Source organism: Halichoerus grypus, chromosome 11 (genome assembly GCF_964656455.1).
Source record: "Halichoerus grypus chromosome 11, mHalGry1.hap1.1, whole genome shotgun sequence".
NCBI classification, from domain to species: domain Eukaryota; kingdom Metazoa; phylum Chordata; class Mammalia; order Carnivora; family Phocidae; genus Halichoerus; species Halichoerus grypus.
Genome location: NC_135722.1, coordinates 37,502,375 through 37,517,517, shown reverse-complemented (window position 1 = coordinate 37,517,517; position 15,143 = coordinate 37,502,375). Strand labels below are relative to the sequence as shown.

Sequence of the window (15,143 nt, the reverse complement as noted above, 5' to 3'; positions counted from 1 at the left end):
TCTGGGGACGTTTTCTACCTCCGCGTGTTTCATTTGTTTCAGAAGAAAAATTCTGTCTTTTCATTAAGAAGACAACCGTCAGGCGAAAAGGCTCAGAAGTCTGTGTGGATCCGTGACATCCGTGAAGCCCTGAAGTTATTTGATCTATCTGATACCAAGTGTCTGCATACTTGGCAGAATCAGGATAAATGACTGCTTTTTTCCTTCTGTTCCTGCACATTTGGCATAATACAATCATAGATGGTGAATAATAGTCCAATTCAGCTCTCCGTTTCTGCACTGATTCCCCCAGAGAAATACAATAAGCTAGTTCTTTGGTTGGCTTCTGATTTTGATTGGCAGAAAAAATAACAGCAGAAAGATTACATTTTGCCAGCATCCTAAGTTTCGAAGAACAAAAACCATACTCAAATTATTGCTCCGTTGTTGGATGTTCCCAGTTTTAAAAAGAACTTTCTGGAGGGGGAAAAAATTGCTTTCTCAGGGAAGAAGTGATAGGTCAGAGAACTTTGCTGTAGAGTCTCTGCAAGCGGTTGGCAGAAGACTTGATGAAAATACCGTATCTTGTACCAAGAAAGGAATGTGTATGTTGAGAGTCAGTTTATTGTCTCTTCTTGGGGCGGGGTCACTAGGTGTGCCGCTGACCTATGTGGACTTTGAAATAAAGGTGCTTGGCGGTAATGTGTTTGATCTCGGGTAACCTACCAAAGCCTGGCACCTCCATTTCCTCATTGGTGAAATGGAATCATTATTACCTACCTCATTGGATTTATCCTGCAAATAAAAAAGAGGGTATATTAAAATGCTTTCTGACACAGCATCTGGCGCAAAGTGTAAGCTCCGTAAATGCTGGCTGTTATTAATATATGATTATTAATATTGTTGGAGGGTTTTTTCCCCCCATGGAAACCTTTTGTTAAATAAAATCTTACATGTCAAGAGAGCTGCTCTGGTAGAAGTAGAGCAGAGAACATATAAAAACAGGTTGGCTCAGTTCCCCCTTTCCACAGTTGCTATCAGCATCCGCTCCCCACCGCCTCCGGCTGGCCCCTAAGCTGCTCTGTGGACCTTCAGGGCCCTGTACCCTCAGTGCTGTAAAGGGTCCTTGGCCTTTCACAGACCACATACTCTCCTTCAGAGCAGACCTGAGTTGGGGGCCTGCCCTGGCAGGTGTAGATTTAACCCTTTTTTGCTGCTGTGCAGGGTCAGTGGGCAGAAAAATCCAAGGGAAAAGCCAGCCACCTTGGTAATAAGAGTTCTGTCACTTTTGCCTTCTTCCAAGTCCTCTCTTGTCCAAGTTGAATGTCTCAGTCATTTTCAGCCTCTCCTTGTTGAAGGTGGTTTACGGTCCTCCTCAGATTCTACCCCTTATTCCTGGGAAAACTGCAGTTTCTCAGTGTGTGGTAGGAGATTTCACATTCTTCAGTCCCTTGTTTTCCAAGTTCATGTGGATGGCAGTCACCCGAGGAGCTAGTTAAGGCTCCAGCTGCTCGGGTCCATCCCGAATGGGATGAGATTCCGAATGGCCAGGTTTGGGAGCAGGGCTGGCAAAGCTACTTTGTTTAACCAGCTTCAGAGCCCTGAGTTCAGTCACAGCTATGCTGTTCACTGATTGACTGCGAGACCTTGGAGAAGTCATTACCTGCCCAGAGCTCTGTTCCCTTTCTGGGAAATGAGTGACTTAAAGTAGCAGATCTCTTCCCAGGTCCAAAATCCTGAAGATTTCACCATTCTAGCTCTAGTCTGAGCTGGGCGCCACAGGGCAAGATCCTCACCGCCCTTGTTCTGAATATCATTCTTGTATTTAATACAGGCCAAGGTCACAGCCATTTTCATGGCTGCCATGTCCCAGGACTGTATCATGGTGAGCCTAATTGTTGATAGAAATCTTTTTAGGCATGCCACTGTGCAGCCATTATTCCTGCTTCCTGTTGTCATGTGGTCTTTTTGGCTTTAGTGCAGAGCCTTAGACTAATCTTATTGAAATAAAAGGGAGAAGACACATGTTAAGGATATTTAATGCTCAGAATGCATATCATGAAAGCATTCTGCAATCTACAAGATTATAACTTCACAGGGGAAAAGGGGGTATAACTTCTCCCTTCTCCCTTGTATACCTTTTCTGTTTAGTGACTGTTACCTGTTGGACAGCTATCTTATCTGATTTAAGTGATTTAAGCATTTTCTGCCACCTCCATTAAGACAGTGTTTACCAAAATGCATACCATGATAAGCTATTACCTTAAACTACCCCATAAAATCAGTTTATGGCAAAAATACATTTAGGAATCGTACTCTTCCATTATCATTTTGGATATTCCCAGTGCAAGTAAGCTTAATAAAGCCTCTTAGAAGTCCTGCAAGGCAAGGAAACTGACCACTGTTTAGCGTTGTTTTCCAAATTTACCTGACCTTGGAACCCCTTCTCTTTATTAATGCTTGTTTACATTGTTCATTGGAAAGCATTCTGGTTTAACACTGGTTTGGAGGCTCCTATTTTGGAGTATCCATCTTTTGCCCCAAGAGAAAGGAAGATTGGGCTGGTAACTTAGGGGAGAAAGCCTGCAGAATTCCTTAACTAACTCTATCTTAGAGGAATATATTTACAATAGCATATAACCATTATGCTCTGCCAAAGAGCTGTTGGCTGTGGACAGTGACCTCTTGCAAGAATAAGATTTGCCCCTTGTAAACTATTTATAATCTCTCTGTGAAATTTCATACACTCATGAAACAAGGGAGAAAGTTTTCTGTGTCCAGTTTTGTGCTTTCTTATAGCCATATATGGTACAAGATAGAGAAATGGCTTGACCAATTAAAACAAAAGCTTTCTCCTGAAACCTATTGCTTGGGATTTCGAACAAATAGTTCAAGAGAGAGGAAGGGGGTATTGTGAGGGTGATGAGCCTTCAAGAAATGAAAGATGAAGAAAAGGAACACTTTTTATTTATTTATTTTCTTTTTTTTAAAGATTTTATTTATTTTTTGACAGAGTGAGGGACAGCAAGAGAGGGAACACAAGCAGGGGGAGTGGGAGAGGGAGAAGCAGTCTTCCTGCTGAGTAGGGAGCCTGATGCGGGGCTCGATCCCAGGACCCTGGATCATGACCTGAGCCGAAAGCAGACACTTAATGACTGAGCCACCCAGGCGCCCCATGGAACACTTTTTATTTTTAAAGGCATCTTCCTGCAAATGTCAGCAAATGATTTGTCTCCTCATCCAGCTGAGTTGGGAGGATTTTCAAAATACCTATAGGACACCTTTTGGTGTAGCAAGTGCATGGGGGAGGGAGAGAGATTTTACTAATTCTCTTTTTAAGACGTTACTACAAGGTCGAACGTAAGTGCAACCGTATACTAGCATTTCCAGTAAGTTAACGTTTGTTTAGCTTTACCAGCTCTTGATGGCATTAAGCATGATTAGAAAATGTACCTTGTAAAACTGGAGACGGTATAGGGAACACTGTGTAGGAAAATGGTACTTTGTTATTTTTGTCCACTACCAGGAGAGAAACGAGGGTACTTTGTTATTTTTTTCACGACCAGGAGAGAAACAAATGATCTCATTACCCTTCCCGTCATTCTGTTTTATCCAAAATAAGCCACTGAAGGAAAGGAATTGCTTTGTCATAGATTAAAGAGCATATATTAAAAAAGAGCTGTAATTGCTCCAGCTGTGGAGGGCCCCTTCTTCCCCTTCCTCTGGGGTGAAAAAGTCACTGAGGAAGACCGGGAACTCCGTGGCTCACACGGAAAAGAGCTGGCTGCAGGCTAGCAGGATGATGCACTTCTGCATTCTGCACATTTCTTCCTGGCCACACCCTTACAGGACACTGGAGTATGTGGACGTGACCTTCTCGGTGACCCGTTACAGCAAAATTTCCACCACACGTAGAAGAAAAAAACACCGAAAGCATCACCGAAGTTTCTAGTCGGTTCACTTAGCTTTAAAGGGAACAACTAGCATAATTAGGCAAGATGCTAAAGCCAGTCACACCTGATTTTAATTTTGAGCCCTGTGGAGGGATTGAACGTGGGTAACAGTTTTTATTTGTTTGTTGGTTTTTCCACCAACCATCTCTGGGCACCTACTAGTGCATCAGCCATTCTCCTAAGTAAGCTCAGTGCCGGCTGACGAGTGCCAGGGACCCCAGAGAAGCCTCAACAGTCTTAAGGCTCTTCAAATTAAAAGGGATGGCCTCTGGTTTGGGGATTCAGGAGATTTCCTGGAATGCAAGGTGTGGAAGGTAAACTGGGGGCTAAGGTTGGGTATGGTGGGGGTTGAGGGGCGGGGGGGGGCGCGGTGGGCGGTATGGCATGCTGGTCAGAGCAAACAGCCTGACCAGAGAGTTGGTGAGGCCAGAGTTGGGAGGAAGAATTTAAGTGGTGTAATTTTGCTTGCCAACTGTTAAAAAAGTATTGCTATTCCTTTGAAGCAGAAATGGTTTCTTCCAGCTAAAATAATACTAATAAAGTAATATTCTAAACTATATAATCTCATGTGATTTGTTTTTTTTTTAAGATTTTATTTATTTATTTGACAGGGAGAGAGAGATCACAAGTAGGCAGACAGGCAGGCAGAGAGAAAGGGAGAAGCAGGCTCCCTGCTGAGCAGGGAGCCTGATCCTGGGCTCAATCCCAGGATGCTGGGATCATGACCTGAGCCGAAGGCAGACGCTTGACTGACTGAGCCACCCAGGTGACCCTCATGTGATTTGTTAACCATCAAACTAACAGAGATGCTTTTTCTTTAATTTAGCAAACATTTCTTGAGCCTTTCGTGTGTGCCAGTCCCATGCTAAGAACTGGGAATAAAGTTTAGGCAATGATGGTCAGAATTCTGTGTCACTGTGGCCAAATACAACCTGATTTTTTTCATTGTGGTAAAATATACCTAGTATGATATTTGCCATTTTAACTATTTTAAAAATGTATGGTGCCATGACATTAAGTACACTCACACTGTTGTGCAACCATCACCACCATCTCCAGAACTTTCCATCGTCCCCAGCTGAAACTGTGGACTCATTATTCCCTCCTCCCCTCAGCTCCTGGCAGTCATCCTTCTACTTTCTGTCTCTATTGTCCATTGTTTATCCACTGATGGACCCTTGGATCGCTTCTACCTTTTGGCTATTGTGAATAATGCCGCCGTGAACATAGGTGTAGCAATATCTGTTCAAGTCCCTGCTTTCATTTCTTTTGGGTATATGCCTAGAAGTGGAATTGCTGGATCATATTTTATGTTTGATTTTTTTGAGGGACTGCCATTTTGTTTTCTACAATGGCTGTACCTTCTTACATCCTCACAGTAGTGCACAAGGGTTCTAATTTCTCCATACCTTCTACAAGGACTCTTTCTGGGTTTTTTTGTTGTTGTTGTTTGTTGTTGTTGTTTTTAATAATAGCCATCCTAATGGGTACGAAGTGGTATCTTACTGTAGTTCTGACTTGCATTCCCTAATGATTAGTGATACTGAACATCTTTCCATGTGCATATTGGCCATTTGCATATCTTCTTTGGAGAAATGTCCATTTGCCCATTTTTCCATCAGACTGTTGTGGTGTTGTTTTCAAGTTACAGAAGTGCTTGATATATTCTGGCTATCAATTCCTTATCAGACAGATGATGTGCAAGTATTTTCTCCCATTCTGTAGATTTCCTTTTCACTGTTAATAGTGTCCTTTTTTCTTTTTTAAAAAATTTTATTTATTTATTTTGGAGAGAGAGTGTGTGAGTGGGGGGAAGGGCAGAGGACAAGGAGAGAATCTCAAGCAAACTCCATGCTGAGTGCAGAGCCTGACATGGGGCTTGATCCCAGGACCCTGAGATCACGACCTGAACTGAAACCAAGAGTTGGACGCTTAACTGACTGAGCCACCCAGGCACCCTCATAATTAGTTTTGTTTTGTTTTAAGTAGGCTCCACGCCCAATGTGGAGCCCAATATGGGGCTTGAGTTCAAGACCCTGAGATCAAGACCTGAGCTGAGATCAAGAGTCAGACGCTTAACTGACTGAGCCATCCAGGCACCCTAACAGTGTCCTTTGATGCACCATTTTGATGAAATCCATTTTGTCTGACTTTTTTTTTTTTTTTTTTTTTTTTGCTGATGGTTTTGCTGTCACATCCAAGAGATCATTGCCAAATCCAGTGTCATGGAGATTTTGTACCAAGTTTTCTTCTAAGAGTTTTATAACTTTAGCTCTTACATTTAGGTCTTTGATCCATTTTGAGTTAATTTTTTATATGGTATAAGGTAAGAATCCAACTTTTTTTTTTTTTTTTGCATGTGGATATTGTTTTCCCAGCACCATTTGTTGAAAAGGCTGTCCTGACTTTATTGAATAATAGTGAAAATCATTTGACCATATATACACAGGCTTATTTCTGGGCTCTCCAGTCTAATCCATTGGTCTGTATGTCTGTCCTTATGCCAGTACCACACTGATTTGATTACTGTGGCTTTGTAGTAAGTTTTGAAATCAGGAAGTGTGAGACCTCCTTGTTCTTTTGTTAAGATTGTTTTGGCTCCTTTAAGATCCTATATGAATTTTTGGACGGATTGTTCTATTTCTGCAAAAATCATCATTGGGCATTTGATAGGGATTGCATTAACAGAGCAACTTTCTAAAACTATTTGTTTATGTAGATCATCATCCTTATTCTAAATTGGATGTTCTCAGAGCCTATGGAATTGTAGACACGAGAAGGTTCTTAGAGTATGGGTCCCAACACCAGCTTCCTCTTACTCTGTGCCCTGGCCCTTTCCTACCCACTTTCCTTGGTGGTTCTCATGCCCCCCCTTCTCTCTCTTTCTGTATCTGCAATGATCCTCTGCAAGAAGTATTGAACAGAAAACTATGTTTAAGCCCATGCCCTTAATATTAAACCTTGATCACAGCAGTGCTGAGAATGCTCCCCGGCCAGGTTCAAGGAATCCTTCAGAACCACTTAGTGGATTGAGTGAGGTTCCTGTGCCCCTCTGTGGTCTGGTAACTGCCTAACAGAGTTGTAGAGAAATTGACCTGAGCAACTCTGCAAACCATCTCTAGCCTGTGTGGCTAGAGTCCATGCACTTTCAAAAAAAAAAAAAAAACTGCTCAAGATGGACACCTTGACAAATTATAGGAAATTGCAAACATTTTCCCAGACCCAATTATCAGGTCTTTTCCTGAAGAGTACTGAGAGGATTTAGGCGGGAAACCTCCCCAGGGCAGGTTTAAAATCACAGTGGGGGTGACAGGAGCTGGGATCAACCAGTCTAGAAGACATTCCCTGTGCCCCTGCTGGCATGGGGACCAGACCACCAACTGGGAGGCTGGGGACAGAAGGGACTGGGGGCCAGTATCGGCCCTCTCTGAGGGATAGAGGAAGAAATGCTTATTTATCTGCCTTAGACAGTATTTTCATTTAGAAAGTATTTTGGTTCCTGTCAGGGAAGGTTAAGGCTGGTTGCCAGAAAAACCAAACTTTCCCCCTCCCCACAGGAGGATTAATGTTCTCCCTAAACCCTTAAAAAAAAAAAAGCCTTTTCTCTTCTTCAAAGACATCCTGTCTGCTGTGTTTCAAATGAGACTTTTCCTTCTTGTGGTGGTTTGTCAGTTGGTGGTGGGTGAACCTTGGAAGCTGGTCTTTTAGAACAGAGACATTTAGGCTGCAGGGCGCAATCTCCTCTAGGGCATAAAATCTGTTCAGGGGCTCTGTGATAGGCATTTAAAAAATGGCTTAGGGTAGGATATATTAGAGTTAATTGCATATAATAAGAGTATGCCTTGATAGTTTTCAGTTTTGCATGTGGATATTTGGATGTTTATTGGGTGTGATGTAATATGTCATTCTTACTGGTTAGTCGTCAAAACTTGTTAAAGCCATTATTTTTAAAATTATCTTTGGCTAAACAAGGCGTGGTCTTGTGGCCAGTGCTAGCTGTTCTCAGCAAAATGCCGTGCTAAACAAATCCACGCAAATAAAACTCTAAGAAGGAGCTATTTCAGATCCGTTTTGAACCTAGTCCTTATTTGGGCCTTCTGGTTTGATTTCTATTTCATTGATCACATTTTCCAAAAGATTATATTTAATATAAATAGGTATTTATAAAACATTTATTACATATTTTATATAGAAAATAAGTATTTCTTGATTTAATGGAAAAGTGTCTCCCCGACTTAAGTCTTTCACAAACTTGCGTGAGTTTAGCCAAATCTGAACTTTTTTTGTCTTATATTTTCGTTAAGTCGACTCAAATTTTAAATCTCTATCAAATATCCATGAAACAGTTAATTTATATATGTGCCAGTTATCTCTTCTAATATTGCAATAAAATATATGACTTTTAAAATATAAAAACACTCATCCACCTCTGAATAATACAGTGTATGTTAATTAAATTGCATTTAAATAAAAAATTTTTAAAAAATATTCACCCATATGCCCTGAAAAGAGTCTTACCTACTTCAGTGGCCCACATACCCTTGCTGGAGAAATACTGATGTTCAGAACATTCTTTTATGCTTTCCTCTTTTCTCCCTCTTAGATTCCTTTGCTCTAACAAAGGTTTGTATACTTGAGAACAGAAACTAGAGCTGTTCCTTATTAGGGAGAGAAGTGCTCTTAATTTTAAAGAACTCTCCCCACTTTCCCTCCCCCAGGCTTGTTTTCATAGAATACCAGCATTTCTGAATTCACAAGCTCCTCATTCAAGGCTGACTCTTCCTTGACCCAGCCAGTTTTCTCTGACATTTACAAGTAAACATCTTAAGAGAACCATGGAGGCAGAATGCTTGAAGGTAAAGAAACACCTGTATGTCAGCCCAGAATAAGGACAGAACTTAGTGAGGGCTGTGTTCTCTGGCCCCAACCTCACTGGGCCTTTCGGAGACTCACTGAGCTTTAAATGGAAGTGGAGCTGAAAAGATTCTAGAGAAATAGCTCATCCTGTTTCTTACAATTGGGGTGACTGAGGCCCAGAGGGGAAAAATGGCATATCTAAGGTCACTCCGTTGGCTGGTAACGAGGCTTAAGGCTTGGCTCACCTACCCACGTCTCTTTTGTATTTATTTCACTATCTCTGAAGCAAGGTAAGGACAGTCTCATGCTAGGAATCACAAAATCCTGGCATTAGAAATGACTGCTTTCCAAAGAAAGAGGAACAGGCCCCAAACAGCCACTTCGGCCAAGGTCACTTATGTGATACCTTCAGAATGACAGGACATGTCAAGACCACTCATGACCTGGAGCCCCCTTCACTATTAAGGGGATTTCTAGCCATGACATAAGTACAAAGTATAGATGGTCTTATCCTCAGGTGCTCTCATGCCCTGTTGCCCTACTCAGGAAACTCCTGTTCTGGAAACCACATTCAGATCATCTCTACCTTTTACAGCTATGACGAATAGCCTTGAAATGTCCCCATGATTCCATAACCAGGGGAGCCCAGGCTAAATGCCAAGTAGAAAATCTGAGGCTCTGAGCCCTGATTTTGTTTTTTATTTTTGCCAGAGTTTAGGCTAAAAAGTTTTAATAAAACTCTAATGACTAATCAGAAGTCTGTGTCTCTGTTGCCTTAAATGTGAATTGCAAAAGCCCAAACTACCAACCTACAATTCCAAAGCCACGAGTGTTTCTATGCTCTGGAAAGCTATAGGGCACAAAGATGAGTCGGGGGGCGGGGGACAATGGATAGCCAGCCAACCTATACCAGAAACATGGCATGACAATTCAAAGGTCATTGGCTCTGTGAAGGTTTCCCAAATGGGAGAATTAATGGATCCCAACCCTTAGGTCTCATGGTACTTGTGCATCCCTCTACAGTCCCTTACATTGTTCTCTGCTCTCTTTGAGGCCTGTTGCCCCTTTGGACAGTGAGTTCCTAGAGGGCAGGAGCTGTATTTTATTCTCCTGGATTCCCAGTGCCTAGTGTAAGTAGGTAGCCCTCTAAAATCTGTTTATGAGGAGGTATGAACAATGTCCTAGGGAAATACAGAGTAGGGGAAAATGCCATGTGATGTAAACCAAGTGATTCATTCAGCTTTAGAGTCTCACTGTGACAGAGAGGGCATTTGAGCAGGGGTTTAAAAGACAAGTAGGAGTTTCTGGGAGCCATTTTGGCACAGCCTGAGAAGCGACAGTGTGAGTATATGTCATGCCTACATGGTGAGAGCCCTTCCCCCCCGCCCGGCACCTTGCATCTGAAGGAGACACACAGCCTCAGCTTGCTCTGTATATTTTACGTATCCGAGCCAGGTGTCTGTGTAACTCATTGAGCTAGATGGTCATTGGTTAATTTCTAGCTGTGTATGTTAGTGTTAAAAATACACAGACGTGCTAGGTAGGGGCATTTGTCAAAACCATTTCAAGTAGGCTTTATAGAAGTTCCAAGGAATGTGTGGGCGCAGAGAAGTCACCCTGACCCGTGTACTTATGCTCAGTGGAATGTGCCCAAGACTTCTTTAGGAAAGCGGGGTGCACCTCTGAATGTCATGTGGTTCTTGTAACAATGTCCATTGTTACAACCTGCCCCCAAAGACTTTAGCACTTATGTTAGCACTTACTTTTTTCCTTATTTTTAAAAATTTAAATTCAATTAATTAACATATAATGTGTTATTAATTTCAGAGGTAGAGGTCAGTGATTCATCGGTCTTATAGAATACCCAGTGTTCATTACATCATGTAGCACTTATTTTCTAACAAATGATAAAATTCATTCACTATGTTAATTACCATTTGTTCCTCTCTGCTGGAATGTAAACTCCATGAAGGCAGGGGCCTTGCTGTTTCACATTGGCGTAGCCCAGGTATAGAGAAAAATGTCTTACATATGCATTGAATGAGTGAATATTGACATGAGTAGAGATATTGAATGAACAAGTGAGTGAATACTTTTGCCCCAGATCTGAGCCCAGGGAAAGGGAAAGACAGTTGTCCTAAGAGAAGTGGAACTCGGGATCGGAGGTCACAAGTATTTCCTCCAGAGAGCCAACCTCTACACATAGGCTGCCTCCCTTCCGATGGCTGGGTTGGCTTGCACCCCACCAAGGATGCCGTGAACACACCTAAGCAACGGAAAAGTTGATGCCTCAAAAGCACTCTCAAGTGGCTCTTGTTTAAATATACCCTTCATCAAAAGAGGTAGCTGTGATGATGCAGTCCCGAGAGCACTGTGTCAGGAGCCCTGGGTTCAAGTCCCAGCTACGTCCACGTCTAGCTATGTGATTTCGGGTCAGTTGTTAGCCCTCCCTTGAGCCTCCATTTCCCGACTCATAAAAAAGGGGCACTGAGCCCCTCTTCACGGCGTGCCTAGCACTGCACCTCCTGATACCAGGAGGCCCTCCGTAAGCAGCGTCCGGCCTGTGGAGACCCTCTGAAGGGCCAGCTGTGTGGGTGGGTTCGTGAGCCTGTCTCCAGGCCAGTCTCCAGCTCTCCCCAGGAAAAGATCCAACAACGCCCCGTGAGTTTTGTTAGGGAGGATTGGGCAGCACCCCCCGCTCCAAACCCAAATCCCCAGTAAGTCAGGAAGATGTATGTGTTTTAAAACATTGGGAGGTCTGCTTTGGATCACCCTGGAGCTGTGGCTTCCCGGAGCAACTGGGAGTGAGTGGAGGGAAGCAGTTCCTCCGCTGGGAGTTCTCGGGGCTCGGTGCTCATGCCCCACACAGGGGCTGCCTGCGCTCGGCTTCGGTGGCCGTTGACTTTTAAATCATAAAACGCCGCTCTATACACAGTTTACTCTGTTGCTAGAAGGCAGCGGAACATAGGTATTAAAAAAAAAAAAAGGGCAGAAGAAGCAGCCGTTAATCCCGCCAGGCTTCTGGGTACTGGAGCAGTTGCGGATGACAAAAGCTAATTAGAAACATGAGCAGTTTAACTGAAAACACTTGTGACAATTGGAAGGGCAGCCTCTCTGGTTGGAGAATTTTTCCTGGGGAACCGTTGCGGGAGAAAGTAGCTGCTGCCAGGTAAGTCATGTCATGGTGACTTTGCAGACGTGGATGTGCCCTTTGGGGGCTGAAGTGCCGCGTCCCGTCTGTCCCGTGCAGTGGGCGGGCATGGGGTGTGGGTGGCGCGGCACCGGGCTCAGCCGTGACGTGCCCTCCCGGCCACTTTCTGACAGCTACGGTAATGCGGGCGACAGAGCGGCGTGGTTCTGAGCGCTCCCGGAGGAGGGCGTCACAGTCCTCATTCCTGGGGTATGGGCCCCCTTGGTGGCGAGCACAAGTCCAGTGTGGAACCCGCCCTTCTCAGAATCATTCCGATTCTCAGTTTGGAAATATCTTGAGGCTTATTCTGAGAAGAGAGTCTGGCTGGGGAAATGCTCCCCGAGCAAGCGCCAAGGGGGAAGCCTTGACTTTGTGATAACCTGTGTGTTTTCATGCCTACGGTGCAGCCATGTGCGGGTGATACTCTGAAGCTAAAAAATCTTTTTTAAGTCTTGCCTGCATCATGTTTGTATCTCTTTCAGAGTGTCAGCACAGAAAAATGTATATGCTTTGATAGGACCTAGCGACTTTCTCGGGTAATTATTCTTCTGTAAAGATCATGCTTGGTTTCTCTTTCTTTCTTTTTCTATTTTTTTTTTTTTTGTCCTGTTTTAATGTCTCTCCTACATTTTCTTAAAGTCGGCTAATTCCCAGTTATTTCACATAACTGGGAACTTGGGTTGTGGGTTGAATAATTTAAAACAGTAGGCATTTCCTACATCTTTCCTACACACCATAGCGGTGATGGAGGTTTTTGCTAGTTTGTGTTTCCGTAAATGTATGCTTAATTGTGCTTTGCGCATGTTGGTGTTAAGATCAGTGTGCATTTGCACGGCATATCCCGGAATGTGCCGGCGAATGTGAACGGTGTGTGATGGAGAGCGGTTGGCAGGTAGGATCTGAATTGGAAGCACAGGTAATGCACCAGGTGGGTGGTGGCGCCATCTGGCATTTGGGTGGAGAGTGATGGGCCGTGGAACCATGGCCCACCCTCCCTCATCGGCAGTGCAGGTCCGTAGGCATAATTCGGCTTTCCTTCTCCTCCCCATCTCTGCAGAGCCATTGGCGAGCCCAGCCTCCTCCCACCCCGGAATGAGCGAAAATGCACCTGCTCCTCTGGAGAGCGGCTGCAGTTCCAGCCCCGCTAATAGCAGCACCTCCTCAGCTATCCCACAGCCCGGCGCGGCCTCCAAGCCCTGGCGCAGTAAGTCGGTCAGCGTGAAGCACAGCGCCACGTCGTCTATGCTCTCGGTCAAGCAGCCCGTGCCCGAGGCCCCCAGGCCCCCAGCTGAAGCCATGAAGCCAGCCCCCAACAATCAGAAGTCCATGCTGGAAAAACTCAAGCTTTTCAACAGCAAAGGGGCTTCCAAGGCAGGCGAGGGCCCGGGGTCGCGGGACACGAGCTGCGAGCGGCTCGAGATTCTGCCCAGCTTTGAAGAGAGCGAAGAGATGGAGGCCACCGGTCGCTCGCTGTCCACGGCGGGTCCCGCTTCCAACAGCCCCAAAATTGCGCTCAAGGGCATCGCCCAGAGAACTTTTAGCCGGGCGCTGACCAACAAGAAGAGTTCCCCGAAAGCCAACGAGAAAGAAAAGGAGAAACAACAGCGGGAGAAGGAAAAGGAGAAAAGCAAGGACCTCGCCAAGAGAGCCTCTGTGACGGAAAGGCCGGACCTCAAAGAGGGGCCGAAGGAAGACCCCAGTGGGGCGGTGGTGACCGAGATGCCAAAAAAGTCCTCCAAGATCGCCAGCTTCATCCCCAAAGGGGGAAAGCTCAACAGTGCCAAGAAGGAGGCTACAGCCCCTTCCCACAGTGGAATACCAAAACCAGGAATGAAGAGCATGCCCGGGAAATCCCCAAGTGCCCCTGCGCCTTCCAAGGAGGTGGAGCGGAGCCGGGGTGGGAAGCCGAGCTCGGGGCTCCCCCAGCAGAAGCCCCAGCTGGACGGCAGACACTCCAGTTCCTCCTCCAGCCTGGCGTCCTCAGAAGGCAAAGGCCCCGGAGGGACCACCCTGAACCACAGCATCAGCAGCCAGACTGTCAGCGGGTCCGTCGGGACCACCCAGACCACAGGAAGCAATACCGTCAGTGTCCAGCTACCTCAGCCCCAGCAGCAATACAACCACCCCAACACCGCCACCGTCGCGCCTTTCCTGTACAGGTAGGTGTGGCCGCCTGCCCGCCCGTGCTGGGCCATGGGCCAGGGAGCCTCTCTGGTAGATTCTAGGTCTTTGAGGGCAGGAATCGGGCCTGCCTTCCAGGAGCAGGAAGGCTAGCAGCTGAGGCACCCTTTGGCCAGCTGCTGATAGAGCCGTGCACGTGCGCCGGAGGGACCAGTTAGCCCGGCATGGCTTGGGCGGGGACGGGGAGAGAAAGCTAAAGAGAGGAAGCAAAATTCGAGCTGCCCCCAGGATGAGGAGGTGTTTGCCAGGCATGTGGGGCCCCAGGGGGGCATTTACTGAAGCAGCCGCAGCACGAGGAGACTTGGTGGGTGGTTCGGTGTCACTGGACACGATAGGCCCCAGCGTCAGTCCTAACGGATCCTGAACATACTTCAAAAAATGAAAACCACGGAAATCACCTTGCTGAATACCTGAGGCTTCTCTTCACAGAGGGGTTTTTCCTGAACTTCCAGACACTCGTGGTTTCTTACTACGTCACATGTATTAAGTATTTTTTCAGTCCTTGCTGTGTACTAGACTCTTGAGAGGAGAGCGGGAACGGGAGGAAGGGACTGGTTCTAGAAGAACAAAAGAACCAGATTATATTGAGACAAGCCTGGATGTTTGCTTGTCTGACTCCGTCCTGTCCCCCGGTCCCTCTCCGTCTCTAACGGCACATCCATGGGACCACGGGAGAGAACATGGAGCCAGGAGCTGCTTGTTCTGTGTGCTGGTGGCCCGCGAAGGCCTCGCGTGTCTCGGCCGGCACTGCACACCTTTGCGGCACGGAGGTTGCTGGCTCTTGGTGGTGCTTGACACGTGCTGACGAGTCCTCTCCAGCAGATGGAAGCTCCCCTAGCACTGCTTTTAAGGGAGTCCCAAAGCTTTGCTCATAGTGCTCAGCTTGATCGTGTACTTGAGATGTGTAGTGCCTTTGGCCAGTCTGCACAGCTGAATGTTAATAATACCCCCTGCATAGCAAAAGGGGCCCAAAGATTGAATGC

General features: G+C 45.7%; 1 protein-coding gene across 8 annotated transcripts in view; it reads left to right on the top strand.

The window, feature by feature from the left end:
• NAV2 (neuron navigator 2) overlaps window positions 1-15,143 on the top strand; it is a 711,830-nt gene that overhangs the window by 531,078 nt on the left and 165,609 nt on the right. For 7 of the 8 annotated variants that reach the window (XR_013442389.1, XM_078058306.1, XM_036077556.2 and 4 more), the window contains one exon: window positions 13,037-14,138. Coding sequence is in view for 7 of the 8 variants with exons in the window: in XM_078058306.1 (XP_077914432.1) it covers window positions 13,037-14,138 (1,102 nt within the window). In the remaining variant the exon portion in view is untranslated. Of the gene's footprint in view, window positions 1-12,468; window positions 12,516-13,036; window positions 14,139-15,143 lie in introns of those variants that run through there. The other variant, XM_078058308.1, reaches the window with a different exon arrangement.